At 40.2% G+C, this 23,116-nt stretch overlaps 2 protein-coding genes across 3 annotated transcripts; one reads left to right on the top strand and one right to left on the bottom strand.

Moving 5' to 3' along the window:
- The first annotated feature begins 1,876 nt into the window (after nt 1–1,876).
- Nucleotides 1,877–7,079, top strand: rnft1 (ring finger protein, transmembrane 1). 2 transcript variants are annotated; one of them, XM_023418139.2, is made up of 10 exons: nt 1,877–2,043; nt 2,184–2,267; nt 2,720–3,177; nt 3,263–3,339; nt 3,433–3,533; nt 3,686–3,839; nt 3,949–4,107; nt 4,204–4,269; nt 4,359–4,460; nt 6,021–7,079. In XM_023418139.2, exons 3-10 carry the CDS (start codon nt 2,766–2,768, stop codon nt 6,153–6,155), a joined length of 1,206 nt encoding a protein of 401 aa, XP_023273907.1. In that variant the 5' UTR covers nt 1,877–2,043; nt 2,184–2,267; nt 2,720–2,765; the 3' UTR covers nt 6,156–7,079. The 2 variants fall into 2 exon arrangements, with proteins under 2 accessions (XP_023273907.1, XP_023273906.1); XM_023418138.2 differs by lacking the exon at nt 2,184–2,267.
- A 193-nt stretch (nt 7,080–7,272) lies between these two features.
- On the bottom strand, nt 7,273–20,940 carry rps6kb1a (ribosomal protein S6 kinase B1a). The gene is made up of 15 exons (XM_023418327.2): nt 20,717–20,940; nt 19,631–19,674; nt 18,291–18,411; nt 16,327–16,395; nt 15,502–15,649; nt 15,282–15,339; nt 14,315–14,415; nt 14,060–14,150; nt 13,877–13,967; nt 13,647–13,754; nt 13,479–13,541; nt 13,240–13,317; nt 13,051–13,158; nt 12,059–12,171; nt 7,273–11,567 (listed from the first exon to the last, which is right to left on the bottom strand). The coding sequence occupies exons 1-15, from the start codon at nt 20,786–20,788 to the stop codon at nt 11,312–11,314; spliced, it is 1,521 nt and encodes a 506-aa protein (XP_023274095.1). The 5' UTR covers nt 20,789–20,940; the 3' UTR covers nt 7,273–11,311.
- Nucleotides 20,941–23,116: the final 2,176 nt, after the last annotated feature.

The raw sequence follows: 23,116 nt of genomic DNA, 5'->3' as shown, positions 1-23,116 counted from the left end.
CAAAACCGTGGGCATTAAAGGGGCACTCCACCAATTTCACACATATTTTACACACATTGAGGATGTCATCAGGGTTACCTTGACCTGGGGTTGGAGCCTGTGTGACATCCTGGGGGTTGAAGTTTGAAAGACGTGGCATGATAAAGCAGCACTAAGAGAACTCAGACTGTCGTAGCTGATGGTACTCAGTCAAGATACCATACCGACATAGGTCGCCAGAGGGTCTACCACTGGTCTGTTGCTGCATAACATAATTGTTCCTAATCAAAACATTGATGTCCATTTCCTTGCTGTCGATATAATTTTAAATGCCCCAGTCTCCACTCCGCGAACCAGGCCATGACTGTTATAGTTCGACAGGTTCCACCTCCCTTTATCTTTGTTTTCCCCTCTCTGGCGTGTCTTGTTTGTTCCCACTTTGTCTATCTTCCTGAGTGAGTGTATGTGTATGTGTATGTGTATGTGTATGTGTATGTGTATGGGTATGTGTGTGTGTGTGTGTGTCTGCTGGCCTCTGGTTCCACCGTCTCACCTGCACACCTGCTCATCATCATCCAATCAACTCCAAAAGCCTCTGCTGTATTTAAAGCCTATAAAAATACTTTTAATACCATTTTTGTCTTTTCTGTTTTCTGCCTAGTGTGTCAAGAAACTAGAACTAAACATAACACTGACTTGTCCTCAGTCTGCCTTTGATGCCCTCCAACTGTCACTCCTTAATTATAAAGTAATTTTAAATGCAGAAAAGACTAAGTACATGGCATTCTCTGCCTCCACTCACTGACCATCCGGCCATTAAAACTTTAAATGAAGCACATATTAGTCTTACTGATAGTGAGTCATACATCTACTCAGGAAGGAGAACCTTAAGGTGACCGGATGTCATAAATTTTCTATTTGAGCCAAAGTCTCTTGCTGGCGAGCTGCACCATGCCCGTTAGCGGGTAGTGTGGATGTCAGAATGCTGTTAACATTATATTACTACAGTGTTACCTTTTTTTGATTTGCAGAGCAGCCATCTTGGATTTTGAGATTGGGGTTGGAGAGGTTCCTCTGACTTCAATGGCGTTCCGGTTAAAACCTTCGACTGGGAAGTCAGAAATTCTCAACTGGGAACTGGGATGACGGAGCTGGGAATTACGTCAAAAATGAGTTGACCACATTCCAGTACAACAAGTCGGAAGCTTGTTATTTTTGTTGCTTGCTTGTCATTGTTATTATTAGCAATAGTAGTTGATAACAAAACATTATGTATTAAGTGATTTGCACATACAAACACTGTAACATGTCCGCAGATAGAAGTTGGACAGTAGTGTGTACAACTGATAAATGAGACACAAATAAGACAGAAATGCTGATAAATAATATATTATTCAGTTTTCACTTCTGTTGATGTGCAGAGAAGCCATCTTGGATTTTGGGGTTGGTGAGGTTCCTCCTACTTTCTCAGTCAACTGAGAAGTTGGAAATTCCGACTATTGCACAATAATTCATTTGTTGGCTAGTTAGCAAGTTAACGAGCTAAATAGCCAGGTAGGGTGAGCACAGACACAGATACCAGCTAATTAGTGCTAACACATAAATAAACACTAGAATTCCACTCACCGCAAAAAACAGTCAGTCTGTCAGTAAAATCCGCCAAAAGACACCAACACCACAAACACAGCCGAGAGGTCACGAGCAGTGACTCGAATTAGCTGAGATGATGCTGAGCAGACAGTTAGTGGACAGTGAATTAAAACAGGTGAGTGATATAAAAATTCACCAAGATAAGTGTAATTTGAAAATGCTCCAGTAGGTGGAAGTATTGCACCACTTCACATCCGACACGCCGTGAAAAATCCAACAGAAGAAATTAGTGACGTCGGCTGCTGTCGTAAACAACGTCAAGATGTCTGAATGAGCAGTTTATGGCTTAGCCCGAAAGCTAACAACTTGATTTTCTTTTTAGTTTACTTTTACTTTGGTTTCGTTTGGCGACTTGGACATTGTATTAGATGGGGACCAAGAGCTTACCATGAAACTCCGGGTGCAGAATGACAGGTGAGCTGAGCTTTTACAGCCGTTAGTGTGACCTGATAGAAAACATCTGTTAGCTGCTAAAGCTAACGGCAGACCGAATCTGTGTAGGAAACGCTTCGCTGTCTGTTATCTGTCAATGTCACTACTTTTGTGTTTATCAGCTGAAAATTACTGACGGTTGGTGCAGCTAACGTCAATTGGCCTTAATATCTTCGTTAAGGCTCACACGATCAGGATGAGTCGAGGTAACGTTAGCATTGTTAACACTTTCATTTTTGCCTGCTAATCTAATCAGTTTAAGTTAGCATACAAAACTCCAGCTAACCCAACAATGATCTCTGTCGAAACTGGCACAAAATACTGTCGTCTAATTTGTCAGCGAGTTAATATTTTAATGCATTCAATGTTATCAAAACATCCCAGAGTGACCCAATTGTCACTTTACCTAGACACTTAAACTTCAAGTGGTCAAATAGTGGCTTACGTGACTAGCTTTTTTTCTGGGAGACCAAATATAACAGCAAAATAAATGTAATAAAACATAGAGCTAGATAGTATGTATATCTTCACATGTGCAGTCTGTACCAGTGCAGTCTCTACTACAAAAAATGAAACAACTTGTGAATATTGCTATAATCACAATTTACATTGGACACATTTTGCCTGAGGCTACAAAGATTTGTCTTTTGTGTCAAAGGAGTGATTCCAGAAGAACACTGAAACTGAGGGAGTCTCCTACTGTGATGCAGCCTAATTCAAGTGAGCGGGACGCTCATGCAGGCAATGGTTTATCCCTAACTCTGCAACCAGAGCTTCACACCAGGACACCAGCCCCTGGTGCAGCTGCTGCCAGCCCTGAGAGTAATGAAGTACGGATACCCATGACAAGTGGGTCTGGGGAGTCTAGTGGAGGCACGTCATCCAGGAGATCCAGAGTCAGCTCCCACAGCCACTCCCATTCACATTCACATGGACATAATCGGGCACAGCATCACTCCAATTCAGAGCCTGAGCTTGACCCTCCTGACTCTGATCTGGACTCAGGAGAACCCAGCACCTCCTTGTCTGAGCTTCGCTGTCTCTTCCGCTGGCTCCAAAAGAGTCTTCCTTTCCTTGTCATACTGTGTGCTAAACTGGTCATCCAACATGCTCTTGGTGAGTATAAGTTGTACAAAGAGCATTCGTAGAAACGGTGAACACAAGACATTGTCTTGATGTAATCTTTCTCTTCATTCACCAGGTCTAGCAGTTGGGGTTGGCCTCTTCACAACTTTTTTATATGTGAATAAAAGCATTCAAAACCAAGTCTTTCTTCAGGTGAGTCGAGAAAAGGAAAGTCAGTTGTTCATGATGTTTATAATCTTTGCCATTAGATTGCTAAACCATGTTTTTGTCTGTGTGCGTCCTCAGGATCATCACTCAAAGCTGCAGTGTGTATGGCTGCTGCTCTTCCTGATCTCTTCCACCCTTCTGCTCTACTACACTTTTCTCACTGAGACACTTTATCATTGGTAAGGCTGAATTCATTATCTACAGAAATCTATACTCTGGCACATTGACCACTGTATGTATATGCTGCCCACGAGTACTGCAGTTAATTTAACGGCTAAACCTGGGAAGCAGTGAAATGTGCAACTTAACCTGAATTTCATCCTCCTCCCAGCCTATTCTTCCTCAGCCCAGCCATTGAGCCGCTGGGTTTCTGGGAGGTTCTGTGGGCAGTTGGCATCACAAACTTCATAATAAAGTTCCTCTTTATGGGGATTAAGTGCCTTATTCTGCTGCTGCCATCTTCACTGGTGACCTACAGAGCCCAGGTAAGACCGGTGGATTTCTTCTTGGCATTAACAAAAGAAAATATCCCTGTAATTCTGTGTCTTGGCGTTGTTGGCTCAGTAGTTCTCTTCTGTGTTTTGATGTCTCAAGGGGAGATGGCTGATGCTGACTGAGGAGCTGGGTCAAGTGCACCAGGCCATGGCTCCAGTTTCACTGTGGTTCCGCTACCTGGTCATCTACCAGGAGGCTGATGGCACGCCTGGACTCACGCTAGGGGTCCTGCTGGCTTTGCTCTACCTCATACTGAAGGTGTGATCCCTGTAACTTAACAGCCATAGATCCTTTGTTGTGTTATTGTTGAAAAGTTGTTCCTTTACTTTTTTGTTCCTTCTTTCACTCTTCCAGCTTTTAGGATTGTACGGACAGTGGACATCTTTACTGAAAACTGTGAGGATATTTCTGAAGGGCGAGGTCAGTGTTAAACAACTTCTTTGTTAAACAGTCAATTTTCAGATTTAGTAACCAGCTGTGTTTACAGTGTTTTTTTTTTTGTTCCTCAGCATACAGGCACAGCAGCCACTAGGAGTCAGTGCAGCGAGGCCGGAGACGTCTGCCCTATCTGTCAGGGAGAGTACAGGGAGCCTCGGGCTCTACTCTGTCAGGTAAAACCACATTAATGGGCCTGTCATACCATAAAAATTTTCAGCCTTTGTTATCATTGTATTTGGTCGTACTTTTCTCTAATGTGCAATGTGGGCATCAAGACTAGGGATGGGAATTGATAAGATTTTATTGATACCAATGCCATTACTAATTCTGCTTATCGATCCGATTCTTTATCGCTTCCCTTATCGATTCCTGTGGATTTTCTGTGTGGAAAAAAGTAGGCCTATACAGTGTCAACAACGTAAATTTTATCTAAACACTCAACAAGACAGATAACTGCTCTGTAGTTGTTCAATCCCTTGAGGAGGGGTGCTGTCCAACTCTTTAGGTCTGCCTTGTATTAATTTACAAAACAGAAGAAAAAAAATAGTTCACTTAAAAGAGCCAGCTCGTTCGCGACCGACACATCACTAATATGTCCCTTCACTGCTCTGCTGAGACTGGGAAGCACTTGTTGACCGGCTGCATAGAGCGTCAAACACATGGCACTCTTGATATTTAATGCCGTGCTGCGTCTACAAATGTTTCATGTTTGTTTTGAAATTAAGCCACACTTCCTCAAATCCTTCATTGTTGTTCGCGCTGACTGCCTCTTGTGAAAGCGTGACGTCATTGTTTTGCAAGGCACGTGAAACTAAGTGGAAGGCATCGATAAGGGAATCGTTAAGCATAAAGGCAAATGATGTGGCTGGATCGATCCAGTTGGAACCGGTTCTCAACTGGAACCAGTTCTCGATTCCCATCCCAAATCAAGACGCAGATAAAAATCCTTCGGGCTATCCATCTGTCAGACATGTTTCTCTACCACGCCACAGTTTGCAGCATCTGATGACATCATTCTCATTAGATATTGAGCAGGAGCAGTATTACTTAATTTCCTTAAGTAAGTCTGTAATATAAAAATAGGTCACAAAAGTACAAAAACCAGGCAACACAATCTGTACTTGTAAATAATCTGAATTATCTCTTTATTCAAACTACTCTTTTATTTGCTACTCATAAGCCCCTTTTCCACTGTTCAAAAAACCTGCTAAGACATCAGGAACAATCAGCATTCACACCTGGGTGAAATGACTCTGCAGTAGACCTGGGTAGTTATTGGCTCCGGCTTCGGTCAGCATTGATGTAAACACAACACCAGGTGATCTGGCTAATTTTCACCCTTTTTCCTGCTGTAACGTCTTTCAGAGCACAAACACTAAACAGACCTGTCACCTCCCCAGCATGGTGCTGTTAAACCAGAAACACTGCGGCTGCACTGCGCTCAGGGATGAAAGAGTGAGCTGCATTGCAGCCCTGAAATAAGTTTTAAAAACACACATCACCAACCTGGAGATGAGACATGATGGATCCGTTTTACCAGTTTGCACAGCGGCTAGCAGCTCACTGTTTTTCTCCTGTGTGTGTGCTCTTTAAATACATGTTTTCCTTTAGAAATTACAATGGGCTCATCAGATCCCTCATGTTTTCTTGAATCAGATGAATTGTTCTTTTTGCTGTGTCCATGCACAGTAAGTGCAAGACATTCTGACAGCTGTTGCTTCTCTGTTGTGCAGCACATATTCTGTGACGAATGCATCGCTCTGTGGTTTAACCGGGAGAAGAGCTGCCCCCTCTGCCGGACTGTGATCACAGAAAAAGTCTATAAATGGAGGGATGGAGCCACATCTCCACACCTGCAGATTTATTGATTGATAAGGTACAGGTCGGGAGCTTTTGAGTGTGGGACATTGGTATTAGCTTGTATTTAAATATGTGATTTTCTATGGCTGTCAAACCCCACTGACAAGTAATGTTGTACACACTGTTTGATTCATCAGGCAAGGGCTGTGCCCGTTTTGGGCCGAGGTCAGTAAGGTCGCACAAATTGCACCTACAGCAGGCATGTTTCCAGCTTATTTACCAGTACATCCCTGCTTGTCATTGACAGACAACTGAAAATTGATTATTTTCATGCCCTCAAGTGTTTTTTTATTTTTGATTATTTTTAGTTGTTTCCTTTTGTGTTGCTTTTATTTACCTTTAATCTTAATATAAACTTTCCTCATGGGGCAACAAATTGTTCTACTTCCACTGTTTCTTCTACTTGTAAATATGGGGACAACAGAGAATTATATTAAAAAAAAAGTATTTTAAACAGATTTTTCCTGTCATACGTTTGAACAAACATGCAACACATGAACCTTCTTATCCAGTGTTTTCTAAATTTGTTGACACGACTTTTCTGATTTGTAACAATGAATGTGTTGAGGTCAGCAGCTGCACACCTCTGCTCAGGAGTGCTTTTAGGATGACAAGTACAGAGCAGTGTCACATCGTCCAGTTATGACCATGACAAGGAAAAAGGATCTGTTTATGTGATGGGTAAACAGTTTGCCTTTTGCTTTCAGCTTTTGGTGACAATTTTTTTCACAACTGGTAAAAAGGTTGCAAATGAGCTTGTAAGATTGATTTACACATAAATTATTTTTCTATAGAGGTGACTTGGCCTCGTTTTTGTAAAAAACCAAAGACTGGGAGAAACATCTATTTTATTATGTATGAAAATCATTACACTGTGTTATTTTTTATCCATTTAGATCCATAAACTATCTGAATAAAGATCTACATTTGAATGATGTTTGTGACTTATTTCATGAAGCATAATGAGAATCAATTATTGAATGTACAGCTCTGCCTGTCTTTGTCATTGACATCTATATGCTTTGATTAATCCCTAATATAACCTGAATAGATGGTTAATTTACAGATTTTGCCCCTTTGTACGATCCATTTCGTTACATTGCCAGTGATCAGAAAGGAGATCCATAATTTTTTATTTTGACTTTATTATGTACATGATACATAGGAACGTTTCCCATCTGCAGGGGCAGGTCTACGGGTGACAAATCAACAGAAATGTTATTCAATGCCCATCAGTGATTAAAACACCCCTTCTACTCAAGATGGTGTTTTCCACCTGAAGTGTGGAGGATGCTTCTCAAACATACCTGAAGCAATATGTATCATCATCATCATATCATATTGGTGAAGCAAAGAAATGCACATCCTTGAGTTCTAACAGGAAGTGAACTTCATGGATCAACCCCAGCCTTTTCCACACACATTTACAATATACAGTATACTGTACATACACACTGTTCTGTCAGCAAAGGCACAATGCCATTCCCATTGGTTTTTGCATCAGTTTTTTCTTTCACAATAATTGCCCTTGCTTTAAGCACTGCAAGAAGACAAACTGAAGTTCAAGTTTTCAGCGAGGAAAGTTTAAGATATCAAAATGTTTTCAGAAAAAAAAACCCTTGATTATGATACTCTACTACACAATAAATACTGTAAGACATTTAGGTCACCGTCCTTAATTTTAGAATAAAATAAAAAAAGAAAGCTGCATCTGAGGTTGTATAAGACATGTTCTGTGGAAATAAAATCATACTCTACATGCTTATCATTATGAGAAAATAAGTCTCTGTTAAGAATGCCAAATCAAATTATCACACATTCTGCTGCCTTATCTACATAATACTACATAATAAATACCTAGTTTGCATAGTGTGAACAAAGCAGTGGAAACACAATGGCGCTTTAAATAAATAAACATGGAAACTAAGTGGAGTAAAAAGTGGAGTGAGAGAAAAGAAAATAATTCATTTCAACCCGACACTGATCCATATAAAAAGCTTGATCTCTGCATCCTTTACACAAGATTAACCCATGTAAAACACGTGTAAAGTATCTTCAAGAAAAATATCTCTCAATATCTGTAAGTATCACTGTGGAAAGTAGATATGGTTAAAAATGATGTATGCCGGAAAACGTGATTGATCTTTGAACCTTGAAGTTCTTACAAAAACCAGAGTGATACCTCAACAGTTGCCCAGGTTTTTGTTTACCAGCAAAAAAAAAAATCATTTGGTTCCTTGAAACAGTGCTTTTGGTCAATTCAAAACACCCAGTATTTGGATAACAAGAAGCATCAGGGAGCCATTCAAACACAAGCTCATTTCCATGCATTCAATTTTCAATTAGTATCATGGGAATCTGCATCTGATGGTGCGTTAATTTTGGGGATGAGATAAGTTTTGAATGGCTTCACTCCAGAGGCTCATACCACAGCTTCACATCACACAAACACGTCAAACATCTCAATGAAAACGCTTTTGAATGGATGGTTCACTCATATAAAGGTTTATCCCCCTAACACTGAGAGCCCTGTTACTGTCAATGCACAAAAAGCATACGCAAAGCACATGAGACATGAATGAAGCTTGAATCAGTAAAAAGGCAGTGATGTCAATTTGGCTGAGAGTATTTTGGGTCAACATGCCCGTTGGTCTCCTACCATGGCTGACGGCTGCATGAGTAGAGGAGGTAAAAGTAATGCTGCAGGGATCATTGGAACAAAGCGCAGGAGATTTAAGTGACACACAAAAAGGCATTTAAAATCTGTTTACATTCAACACAAAGAAACTGAACGGTGCTTCTGGACAGAAAGCATTCCAGTCGGCCAAGGAAGCAGTGTCAGCATTTGGAATTGATTGTGGTGGAAGCGATTCATCTTTCGTCTGAAATTTCACTTGTAGCTTTTTACAGCTGCTTTTCAATAAGTTGTGCCCCACGTTCTCCTGACCGCATTCTCCAGTGACAAAGGCAATGAGATTGTTTTCCTCAAACATAAAGGAATGCTGTGTTCATTGTGGAATTGTTATGCAATATTTCTACCAACCGACAGTGTAACCCGCGAAGTTCTTATCACAAAGTGATCATTAAACAAAAAACAGCCTGGCATGTTAAGGGAGAAATAAAAGCCCCTTTTTAAATTCTTTTAGTGCGATGGAGGCAATTAGTCATAAACACTAAAAGTAACATTGTCCAGATTTGAGGAGAAAAGAGCACCAGTAAATCATATGATAATGCCAGTTGAGTACATCAGAACAACCTCAGCCGACTTTCATTGAGAAGCACCTCTATCACACCGCTCCTCAGACTGACTGCACATCTACCGTGGATGTAAGAAATCTACACACCCTTCTTAAAATGGCAGGTTTTTGTGATGTAAAAAAGAAAATAAAGAAACAAATATAATTTTGTAAGTTTTTCCACCTTTAAAAGGACCATTGTGTAGGATTTAAGGGGATCTGTTGAAATAGAACAATGTTTTCTTTAGTTTATAATCACCTGAAACTAAGAATCATGTTTTCATTAGCTTAGAATGAGCCCTTCCTATCTACAAACGGAGCAGGTCCTCTTCCACATAGCCTGCCATGTTGCACCACTATGTTTCTACAGTAGCCCAAAATGGACAAACCTAACACTGGCTCTAGAGAGAACACTTTTGTGTTTTCATGTTACCTGAAGGCCACTGTAGGTTCACCAACACGCTTCGAAAGGAAGGGGTGAGGGGAGGGGTATTAAGTTGGTTGTACCTTCCAACCTCACCACTAGATGTCACTAAATCCCACTCACTGGTCCTTTAATGTGACCTACAAACTATAAAATTCAAGTGAGAAACAAGCAAACCATGTAGGAAAAAAAAAACTTAAAATATCCTAGTTGCATTAGTGTACACACCCTTAAATTATACTTTGTTGATGCACCTTTTTGATTTTATCTACATCTATCTCTTAACTTGGCAATGTCTTCCTTTCAAGAATGTTCATCAAATTGCGAAGTCAATTGCGAGGCGTCTCCTGTGGACAGGTCACCCTACAGATTTTCGACTGGATTCAGTTCTGGGCTCTGGCTGGGCCATTCCAAAAACTTAAATCTTCTTATGGTGAAGCCATTCCCTTAAAAAGGATGTATACTTTGGGTCGTCGTTGTGCTAAAATTCTTGTTCATCTCCAACTTTCAACCAGATGCCTGAAGGTTTTGCACCAAAATCAACTGGTTTCTGGAGCTTTTCATAATTCTCTCCTCCTTAACTAAAGCCCCAGTTCTGGCTGAAGAGCAGCCCCAAAGCATGATGCTGCCACCACCATGCTTCTCCGTGGGTATGGTGTTCTTTAGACAATGTGCAGTGTTGTTTTTGCCACCAAAAAAACCTTTTGGAATTATGGTTAAAAGTTAAACCATGGCCACATCAGACCATAACACATTTTTATGTGGTTTTGGGAGACTTGATGTATTATTTTAGCAAAATTTACCCAGGCCTGGATGTTTTTTTTTTCCCTGTGAGAAAGGGCTTCCGTTTTGCTACTCAACCCCAAAGTCCAGACATATGAAGAATACGGGAGATTCCTGGAACTCCTTTAATGCTGCCACCGGCTTCTTGGCAGCCTCCCTGACCAGTTTTCTCCTTGTCTTTTTAATCAATTTTGGAGGGATGTCCTGTTCTTGGTAATATCCCTGTAGTGCCGTATTTTCTGCACTTGGCCCATCGTGTGTCTAACGCCAATACCTTTCAACGATGAGATCCCATTCATGCTTGGAAGCATGGACCTCAAGAGGGTGTGCACGTTTATGCAAACAAGTTTTTTTTTTTTTTTTCTGAACAGTTTCAGTTTATTATTCACTTGAATTTTATAGATTAAAAGTAACAATAAAAGTGGAAAAAGCTCTGAAATGATTTATCTTGGTTTCATTTTTTCGCATCACAGAAACCAGCCGTTTTAACAGCAGTGTGCTGTACTGTAGTTAACTGCTGATTATCTGTGAGGAGGCCAGGCTGAGTCAGGAGGATTTTGGAGGCCAAAGAGGGAAAGGCGCTGCTGGAAGAGCTGGTGATCAGCGTTGACAGTCTCAGTCAATTTTTTAAAAATTTCTACAAGTCTCTTTGAAGGAAAACGATAAAGGAGAAAGAGAGGAGGAATTTGAAGAGTCCTAATGTTCGTAAACTAGCCGAGCGTCATAGATTCATTCGTAGATGTTCAGGGCGCTTGGAGTTCATGGGGTACACCTGCTTTTTGTAGGGCCCTTTGGTAGGGTGCTTGATGGGAAGCGGTGCAGAGGCCTCGTTGGTGCCGCTGCTGCTTGTGTCCATTTGCTCCACTGTTGACACATCCATAGGTTGCTCTCCAGAGCCGCCAGGAGACAGCAGGGACGGGCCGCCTGTCAGCGTGGGCCCCCGGGGCCAACAGTCCCCTCCTGCAAACTTTAACGGACTGTTGAAGAGGGAGAAGTAAGAAACTTTTATTATTCCTCCCAGCTAATGTCCGTGACACATCAGCTCTTTTTTGTAAGGTCACAGAGGCAGTTATGCGTGTCACACAGCTATAACTGGATGTGATTATTCAGGGAGGAACAATATACCTGAAAAAATAGTGGAGCAAAAATCCAATTATTCTAAAACCTCCAGAATATCCCTGATTTGCCTTTTCTGAAATTCAACTGAACTCAGTTTCCATAACTGACCCCTACTTATTTGACTCCTAATGAATGTGATCAATGATTTTCAAGCCTTCAGAGAATCTCTGTTGTGGCATTGGAAAGAAAACTTTATTTACACAGACGAAGGATTTATTTAGGCCAAGCAGGCTAAGTTTATAAGGTCAGCAAATGAGTCATCGATGTGGGGAAGACTTGCTGTGGGAGGAATTTGTAAACGACCAATGGCAAATCAATGGAACCAGAGACAAAAACAGCTTGCTGTTACCTCACAGGTGTTCTTGGGCTTCCTGGGAACTTCCGTGGTGAGCGGACTTTTGGTTCGAAAGAAAACTTCTCTTTGACGTTTTCAAGCACAGATGGGGCTACATATGTGAAACCCTGGGGAAGGGGTGGAGGACAAAAACAGAGAGACATCTGAGTCCACCTCTTCAAAGACCATCTTTCCGAAAACAACCCACAGCTGATGATGAGCAATGAAACACTGAGTAAACCATATCATGCAATGTGGTGAAACAGTGAGTGAAGCTTCCAGGAAAACCAACAGGACTAAACCAGATGGGATGCATTAACTGATTCTCGTAAGACCTACATGTTGAAAAGGAAGTTAAAAAAAAACATCATGTCCAGAGCGTGCCTCTGTTGGTATGTTTGTTTGGAGACAACACAGAAACTGTAAAGGACAAGAGTAAATGCCACAGTGTTGTTGTTGTTGTTCTCCATCACTATTAATGCTTCTCTGGGACTCTAGTTTACTTCAGTACTAAAGAGAGTAACAAAGTGCTAACAGGGTTTGACAACAAATTATGAATTGCTTCAAATTTTTACAATATTTAACATACTTGACTCTGATTGGCTCCAAACTATGGGTTATCTTTCACATAGCTCACATTGACACCTCATCACTTTTCTTTATTTAACATAAAAATACATATTCTCTCTATGGTGTTTCTTGGCAGTGACTTGTGTGTGCGTGTGTGTATATATATATATATATATATATATATATATATATATATATAATGCTTATTCCTCTTTGAAGTTACATTGACAAACACGATGCCAATAAAAAAAAAAAACATGTATTTATTTGGTCCAAAACATAAATGAACTATTTTTATCTTTAGCGTTATATTTGAGTGGCTGCGTGGTTTTGTCTGGGATTATTTCTTATGTAACTCTGGAAACTGTGTGCCAGATGTTGAGACAGCAAAGCAGCAGATCCACTGTTTTCTGGGAGGTACAGAACTAGTTACCCACCAGGAAGACTTGATTGGCACTTTCGCTGAGTGTGGAGTCGTCCGGGCTGTCCACTGGAGTCTGGCTGGTGAACTTGGAGTCAAACTGGCTAACATCATCAGCCGATTGCTGCCAAAAGAAGCAGGTCAAGTTAATCGTCTTGCAGGAACAGTTCAGAGAGGACGTTGCTAAATAAAAACTCTAACTCACCAGGAAAGGTTTAAATGGAGGCTCTACTTTGCGAGCAAGGAGGTCATCCCAATTTATATGCCGGAAGAATGGGTGGGCCTAAAAAAGACGACGACAGCAGCACTCTTAATATTTCATGACCACCACCAGGTTTTCCAAGAAGATTCTCATTTTCTGAGGTAATGTATCCCTCATGTATATAAGTCCCAGATCAGTATGTTAACACACTGCATGCACACACTGTCAGTGAATGTAATCACCTGGACCTCAGCAGCATCTCCTGGTCCAGCCCCGAGTCGCAATGAGGCATTTCGTTTCAGCAGCTGAAAGAGAAAGTGCTAAGACTCAGTTTTCCTGTCTCTCTAAATCTTTCAGAGACAACACAGCCGGTGAAGCATGAGGCAGAAGGAAGGATTTTTACAGCTCACCTTTTTCAGAAGGTCCCTGGCTTCTTGTGTGAGGTAAGGTGGAAGGCTGAGTTTGCATTTTAAGATTTTGTCAATCGTCTTCTTTCGGTTTTCACCTGTGAATGGGGGCTATGAGAGAGTGGCATGTCAGAAACAGCAGTTCAGCAAATGCTTCCTTCAGCCTTTAGATGGCCACATTGCTGAGATAAATTTGCTTATTTGAACAGTGGGATCAAGTGGTGTGCACTTACTGCGCCTGTTAGCATGTCATACATGAGAGCCCCCAGACTCCACCAGTCCACTGCCCGGTTATGTCCACTCCTCATTAGGATCTCTGGAGCCCTGAGGAAGGAGAGGGAAGGACAAGCTGATACAGCAGATGCACTAGACTGAGTCACGTCTGAATGTTCATCTGAAATAATTGTATGACGTACATGTATTCAATAGTGCCACAGAAGGTGTGGGTGACCGTTCCGTCATGGATGGACTCTTTACAAAGACCAAAGTCTGTCAACTTCACATGTCCTAGAAAGAAACAGAACCAAAGCAAGAGCATGAGAGAAACTACACTCAAAACAAACAATAGATCAAGTATCAGATTACCAAGAGAAAGAATTTGCTGTGGGAACAAAAGTTCATATGTGGAAAGGACATGTATTTGGTTGCAAGAACATTTCAGGTTTATGTACCGTTGTTGTTGAGCATGATGTTCTCAGGCTTCAGGTCTCTGTAGATGATGCCCTTCTGGTGCAGGTGACCCAGCGCCATCGAGATCTCGGCCAGGTAGAAACTGTCAAGTGAAACAAGCAAGTCAAATCAAATGTACCTGCCACTAGGTTTGTACATTCCCCACTGCTTCTCGGTGATCTATAGACAGTGTTATTCTCAATGTCATTTAGGTTACTCAAGGAAATACACACCCCTATTTATTCAGCAGCTGGGTTCATGTTATCGCCATTTTCATCTTCATGTTGTTTATAAAACAGAACAACATGTACAGGAAGAGTTTGTACCTGTTCCTAGTCACCCTCATGTTGCCTGCGAAACACTCATCACATATCTGCCTGTTTTCACAAAACTGAATTCTCTAAGTTTACTGAACATCTGTGTCCCTAAGATGCTGTTCGCACATGAAGGCTACAATTAAAGTCCATCAGTGTGCTGATGTCAAAATCCGAGTCATTGCTGTCTGTCTCTTTAGCGGCATTTGTTTAAGTGTTAGCATATGTATGGAACAGACACAACAACAGATCATACTGACGATCATGCATCATCTGGCATTTCTAACTAAGATTACCAAACTGTCATTTGGGAATTATTTTATATTGATTGGAAAAAGATGATGAAAGATTAAAACATTTCAAGCAGAACATCCTGACACCAGAAGAGCTCTGAAACTCTGAAAAAAAAGTGATTCTCCTGAAACACTGTGGAAAAAAATTCAATTTTATCCCTGGCCAGATGTTTAAGATTGACTGCAAAGAATTGATACTCTTATCCCACAAGCGCACCAATGGTATTTAACACCTGTGGGTTCAGTGCCTTGCTAATGGACATTTCAATATTTAGGCGGGAGGAGCAGGGGTCAAACCACCCCTGTGGTCGCACTAGGATTCGTCGACGACCCACTCCATCATGCACACTAAATTAACTTACCATGCCGTGTCCTCCATGAAGATGCCCTCTCTTTCCAGTTGCATGAACAGCTCTCCTCCTGCAGCAACCACATACAAAAATCTGTCAGTCAATGTGTATTGTAACAAAACAGCAATGTAATTTCCAGTTCACAAACATTCTCCAATGCTCACAATATATGGATTTATGACAACAAATTATTGAGGTCTGTATTGATCTGTATGGGCATCACTATGCTCACCGCTCAGATACTCCAGGATGAGGTACAACTTCCCCCCTGTCTGGAAGGCGTAGATGAGATCCACAATGAAAGGATGCTTCACTTCCTCCAGAATGTTCCTCTCAGCTTTGGTGTGCGCTGTGTCCTTCGCATTACGCACAATCATGGCCTTGGTAAGGGACAGAAAGAAAGGTACAGAATGTCAGGGTGTGAAAATATTTAGGCAATAACTTAAACCCTATTAGCGGGTGTCAACATCAGCTGCAGAGGCAGAGCAGGAATCCCGACTCCAGGATGGTAGCTACAGTTAAGTCTCATTAAGCCAATAAACACAGTCATTAAGCAAAACCTCAAGCTTCGGGGAATATGAGCTGGCTTTTCAAGCAAAGACACACATCAGCTCTGTGTCAGCTGTGGAGAGGAGGCCAAGCTGAACAGGAGCAGCAGCTCTGAGGTTTCATGGGAAAAAGCCTGCTGCCATTATTTTGGGTGGTCTGCGCTTAGCATCTGGCTGGAGAGCTGAATGCACCAGTATGTCACCATAAAAGACACATAGTGACATACAGCATATGTGAAACACTATACACAGTTAAGCTGCACAAGGCTTGGGAGTCAACTCAGTATTTAAAGAGCTAATTCCCCATCGGTGTAGGCTACTTGTATTTCTTTACATATGGATTAGATCATTCAGGCGCCATTGTTGTCACACTAAACTACTGCGTGTGTACACCAGGGGGCAGTTAGTCTCACCTTTAATGAGCGTATTTGAGTTACACTCTATATTAGATTACTATTAATACAATATTAAACCCTTCAGCCGAACCTAAGAAAGGCAGATTCACTCACCTTCTTCAAAACCTTCATAGCAAATATTTTCCCAGAGGTAGCACCGGACACCTTCCGAACTTGAAACACCTGAAATATTTACATCATATGAATCAAAATCCACAGACATTTGCACAGACTTTCTGCAGGGTTCACCGAGTTAAATTTAAGACTTTTAAGACCTTTTTAATACCACAGAGAATGGAATTTAATACACTGTCATACAAGGCCAAAGTATGACAGTATGATCAAAACCAGTAGCAATGTTAAGGCCTAATATTACTTTATTTTAAATCACATTTGTTCAGTACTTATCAGGTATATAACAATATAATTAATAATCAATATGAGCTGATTCTGGACAAGTGGCAGATGAGTGGATAGATGGAACCAATCAAAAATGATCCTCTCTTTAAAGATAATTTAAGTTTTTGATCAAACCAACACTTGTCTAAGTGGTGACGGTCTCAAACAGAAACATTTTATAACTAACATTAATGCTTACATCAGGCAAGAAGTGACTTTTATTAATAAACTTTTTTTTTTTTTTTTTTTTTTAAGGAAAACTGGAATCTGTGCTTTTGAAAAGGTTTTAAGACCTGCAGATACCATTAAGTCACAACTGCTTTTGTTGTGTAGACCAGACATTCTCTTCTATGTCTCAACTATGGCTTGAACAATTATAGACATTTCAGAGAAATGATTTAGGAAATTTTTTTTTTTTTTTAGCACTGATATGAAGTTTGGAATCTGCATGCAGTGTATTCATTTGACAAAGCAAAAAATGAGAAATTAGCACACATTCTTTTTGAGCAAAAATGCTTGTTACTCTGATGACAGTGTGACCAGGGACTGCTTTGAGTTTGCGTGAGCCAAAGTCTGTATTTCGACTATTGGTACACCAGCATGAATATTGAAAGATAATTTGCTCTCAGTTTTAAAGCCAAGAAACTTCAAACCTGTGCCAATATATATACTGTAACCGCACAAAAGTATATCAAAACAAATGAGTGTCTTTCAAAAAAAGTAATTACTTTGTAATACTGAGAAATTCCCATGTTGCAGAAAATTACATCTTAGTCACACACAAAACCACCAAAAAATAAGTCACGCCTCTTCTTGTTAAGTGGAAAATGTTTCCAAGATAACTGTGATGTGCAATTTCACTGTTAGGCTTAGAAAACTGAAAATTTCCAGAGCTCTACACCACCATTTTTCCAGTTTTTTTAATTGAAACTTTAACCTTAAATGGTACAAAGGTAAGCAGGAAATGCCCAAGGTAAAAAAAAAAGTTAAAAAAAAAAAGTAAAGGTCACCAAAGGTTTGGGATGAACTGGACAGAAATTGAAAGCAAGGCAAACTGGAAAAATGTAGGTGTTTCAAACCTTTTGACCAGTAGTAAACATGTATCTTTAAAATATTGATTGGTCTGAACATTAGATGCAGAGGGGTGCAGGTGACAACAGTTATGTTTCATGTTGATGTGGCTAAAGCAGGAGATGGTTCCTGGATGCCAGATCTTACAGATAAAGTTTCAAGTATTTAAATTAGCCACAGCTAAAAAATAACATATTATATCTCTGGGGATTGAAAAGTTCATTGATAAACAGCCGATGAACAAAAATACCGCGTGCAAAACTCAATTTCCAGTAACTTTGTTAATAAAAAAATGTCCCACACATTGGAATTTCAAGACAACAGTCATTCCACACATAACAAGTGTTATTTCCCACATTACTGAAAAAATTATTTTTCAACTGAGAATTGAAAAGCCAACTTTACAGCTTTACACAGCTGTTAGTCTGTTAAATCTGTTTTAGGTTCCAGACTGTATACAGGATATATGGTTACAACCCTCAACATCTAAATTTCAAGCCAAGATACATCTTTAAAAGGAATATAGAGGATGAGGTTAAATTATAAGTGTGTGGTAAAGGACTCAAATGCATATTTACATTTCCATGACTGAGAATCACGTGCCTCACCTTTCCATAGCCTCCTTTTCCCAAAACTTTCAGCAGCTCAAAGCATTCAGGCCTGATCTGCTCTGTTCCCTTGTTCACGCTGTTCTCTGAAATTTCAAACTTCTCACAGTCATCCATGTTACTGGCAAAACAAAGAATAAAGAAAATAAACGAAAAAAGCATGATCAAAACAATCACTCAGCATTCTGTTTACAGTTTCCAAGACACACAGCAGTATTACCAATGAGTGCCTAAACACAAACGTGGGTGATGGTAGAACTGAGGCTGATGGTGGTACAACGATTTTGTCATTTGGAATAAACAGCGGACTGACAGACTGACTAAGATGGGTGCACGCTGCTTAAGTGGTTCCAAAATGTTTTCTTACAAAGGTTGCTCCAATAGATCCAGATTAGAGTAGGGAGGTACAATTTAATTATATTCTGCCCTCAGAGACTCTTTCCAAGATAATATCAGTTATTACTGGGCACATGTGGGTGGGAGACAAATTAAAGGACAAACTTGAATAAAGGAGTGGAGAAAAATAACAAATGTACATGCCTCCTTTAAGGTAATGAAGGGTCACTGAATTATGTGAATCCCACGCTATGGCTTTCACAGTCATCAGATTTTAACACAATTGAGCACCTATAGCTGACCTTTGATCGCAGAGTTAGACAACGCTCTCCACCACAATCAACAAAATACCACATGAGGGAATAGCTTTAGGAAGAATGGTGTTCATTCATCCAGTAGAGATCTACAGACTATGCCAAGAGTATTGAGGCTGTGATGGCCCACACTGTATGCTGTCACCCATCTCTAATATCTTGTGATGTGGCACTATGATGAAGTTGTACAACAAATGCTATCAAATAGCTCCGCAACTAACAATCATTTTCATTATCGATTAGATCTACCAAGGATTTTCCCAATTAATCAATTAGTTGTTTGGTATATAAGATATAAAGAAAATGCCCCTCAGTCTCCAGGACCCCAAGGTGAAGTCTTCAAATGTCTTATTTGTCTGATCAACAATATAAAATCCCGAAAATATTTAGTTTGCAATGATATAAATTTGAGAAAAATTAGAAAATCCTTACATTAGAGAAGTGGGACCAGGCTAGGTTTTGGCATTTTAGCATTTTAAATTACTCCAACAATTACTAGATTATTAAAAATAATTTATTCATGTTATAACTATCAACTAATTGATTAATCGACCCATCCTTTTAGCTCTGCCAGCAAACCATTACAAGTTATTTATAAGTCCTTAGAGATCATTTCCAGTCGTCCAATAAAGGCGGTTGACATGGTAACCTCTCTCTTGGCAATAATGGTATTGCTAACTGTATACTCACAATTCAAAGCTACTGCATTGGTCCATGTATTCATTGAGCTGGCCCTGAAAACAAGTGGACAACAGGATAGAAAATGTCAGCATAAAGGACTGCGAGGGGGGTTGTTATTTACCAGCGAACCTAAGCTTGGACGTTACATTGTTTTACTATTTGTCTTTGTTCATTTTCACAGCAAATATTTTAACCATACTTTGGTTTCAGTAAACAGGGACGGCTGTATATTATCACTAAGCTAGTTCGACACACACGTTCTCTTTAGCATTCAAATACGCCCATATTTGTAACTAATAGCTAATAAACCAATGACCGAAGTTGTATGTAATCTATGACGCTGACCTCAACAACAAACTTCACGTTAGGTGAGTGGAGCGAAAGCTAGCAGAAAGCTACAGTCCCGCTAGCTACACTCACAATCTGTTGGTCGGCTTTACTGCCAGTTCATTCATATCACACGTATTAACAATGTGAGAAGAGTTGTCATACCATAACTACATGTGACGTTCGTGTAATTACTTGAACTTGAACGGTAATGTACATAACATCCCTAAAACAGGCAAATGCCGATGGAGAGCATGAGACCACATTATCTGTGACTCCGTTATCGGACATGCAGCGACGCCCGGTTCAATTGCTACGCGTTTCGAAGTCGCGGTTTCACAGCATCGATTTACCATTTTAACTATAAAGTATTTGCTGACGTGGTGATGATTGGCTTCACTCTCTGTTCATCAAAGATTGGACAAGTTAACGTTGCATGCACCTGAGCGGCGGTCAGGTTAACTTCGGCGGCAGAAACAACCTGTCCGCCGTCAACACTTTCGATTCTGTGGATGTATTTGTTCGGTGTAGGCGGGGAAACTAAGTTTGTGCTAAGTCACAATCTTTAATAAAGAAAACGCAATGGAAATTTGTTTAAATACAGTACAGCGACTTTTTAATGGGGGACTGCCAGATACCGCGGGAAATGGGCGGACGAGGACATGTCCGATAATGGATTGTTGGGACCAACGCAGGCCTAGGAGCTGCTAAGTGCTAGCTAACTAGCTAACAGCGGCGGTGTTAGCCTCAACGTTAACGTGAACTCACCCCATCCTCAAGTTCGTCGTCAGAGACATTCTCATCCGGTTGATCCAAATCGATGTCGAAAACCCCGGCCATGGCCACTGCACTTCACTCGGCGTTTAAGCACGAAACACAGCCCCGCTCCCCCGCCTCATGGGAGAGCCATCACCGTAACAGCCGGCTACAGCAGAGCAGAAAGCGTGGGCTAACATCCAGCTAACCAAAACAACACAAGAAGCGAGCAGCAGAAAAGCCTCTAGTGTCGGCCACCGGCACTACTCGGCTCCGGTTGGCTTAGAAACATAAAAACCTATTAGTATAAAATTGACAAGTTGCAATTTTAATTTAACAGGATGCGATAGGATTTAGTCAGCTGTCCTTAGATAAAAAATAACGCAATTTCCCAATCCATTGTATCAGAGGACGTATGATTTGTTTATTAAATGTATAATTGAGTATTTAATTTAAACTCTGTACTTTCTGTCTTATGTTTTATTTTATCCAGAGTAACTACTAAGTCTGTTGACAGACTCAATGTGGGTCTAGAGTAGAAAATATCTGTTTACTGTTGGATATCTTATATTTTGCAGTGAAAAGATTGTGTGTTTCCTTTGGTTTTAACTACAACTACTGTTTTAAGATCTTTGAAAAACTAGATTAACTTTATGGCATTGAAAGTTGGTGATAAGTGGCAACATGAGGTCATTTGTCTTAAATGCTCCATTCACAAAAGTACACATCTTGACACTGTTCCAATGCTTCCCAGAAATCAGATGTCTCATTTAATGTCTTAATGATTTTACTCATGGACGGCAGGATGTGAGAATGTGTAAGTACATCTCCTCATTCTTACTTCCTCTGGTTTCCTCCATCTACAATCTAGACAGTCATACTCATACTCTGCCAGGTCATAATTCGATAATCTAAACAGGATTATGTGTTCTTAAGGGTTAGGTGGTTTTAGGTGGTACTGGTTTCATGCACTTTACATTAGAAACTTTTAAATTCCTTTTGTTTGCTCTATATTTTCGTTGCCATATTTTTTCTGTCATGCTGAGCAGTGGCTCCAGCCTAGAAAAGGTGCTGGTTAAATTGGTTAAGACCACAACAAAAATTATTCAGTCACACAGAAAAATCTTCACATACACAAACATGAATTGAAGATAGTGGAACTGCAGTTTATTCAGATCAGAAACAGTGACAGAAAATTAATTGCCAGCTATTTTGATCATCAGTTAATCGCTTGACCTTTAATAAAAATCTCATTGGCCCAAACATACAGTTTGGAGACGTCACCATGGGCTTTAGGGATGGACATTTACTAATTACTTTTTTACTTCCTTTTTTTTTTTTTTTTTTTTTTTTTTTACTATTTTCCAACATTTTATATAGACCAAACGATTAATTTAGAAATACTGAAAATAATTCTTAGTTGCAGCCAATCATCTTGTCCAGTTTAGTACAAGGAACTTTAAATCTAACCAAATGATCTGGTGTCACAGTTATCAGCTATGGCCTTATAAATGAAAACACAGATACAAATACACTGCAAAAATGTTTGAAGTTCTGTATCTGAGATAGAAGTACTTTTTTTTATGTTGGAGTGACATCACCAACGCCATTATGGAGTTTGTTTGATGAACTATATCAAGACACATAAATCATATTTTTGAGTTATCTGAGATGCTGGACAACCTGCTGAGTTGATAGTTTGCTGAGAAGATGCATAATAGTCTTTTAGTCTATGTCTTTTTCATAGAAGACATTTTGACATGTCACAGAGGGAAAAACACAGGTGTCAGTGGTTAAATGACGAATGGCTAAATTCGGTTCAGGGTGCTGTTATTGTTCTTGCTGACTCACCGCCACACTGTCATGACTTACTGAGGTACTTGAACACAACAGAGCCATCATTAATGTTATTAGTGACACCTGTGCTTTTCCTACTATGACAAGTCAAACTGTCTGCTGCGAAAAAGGCCCCTTTGAGGCTATACACCATAAGAGGTTAAGTTTCTGGCCATGGTGAGCTCCACCCAGTCATAATCAGATTATATGACTGTAATTCACTGCAGGATCTGTCTACAACCTCCTTTCTCACCAGTAGGTGGCAGCAAATAAAAAGGCAATCATTATCAGGGTGTGAAAGCCATTTTTCATTCATCTTAAAATCTGTGTGTACAGCGACACTGTGTTCATTAATTTCACTCCAATACAAGATCCTGCAAAAAAGGCCAATATATTATTCAACTTGTATGCATTTTTATTTCTTGAAGGTCAGGGCTTGTCGCTCCCCCTAGTGGTTTAGAACTTCATCTAGAGGTAGATTTTTCTTGATCAAATGACAAAGCATCAAATGCAGCAGTAAAGAGAAAAATAAAATGGTAGATTCATGATTTTCAAGTGCAGGTTATTGTTAGCACA

Source organism: Seriola lalandi, unplaced genomic scaffold, assembly GCF_002814215.2.
Source record: "Seriola lalandi dorsalis isolate HSWRI2012SDOR001 ecotype SW California unplaced genomic scaffold, Sedor1 jcf7180002054581, whole genome shotgun sequence".
Lineage (NCBI taxonomy): Eukaryota > Metazoa > Chordata > Actinopteri > Carangiformes > Carangidae > Seriola > Seriola lalandi.
This window is presented reverse-complemented; position numbering and strand designations above follow the sequence as displayed.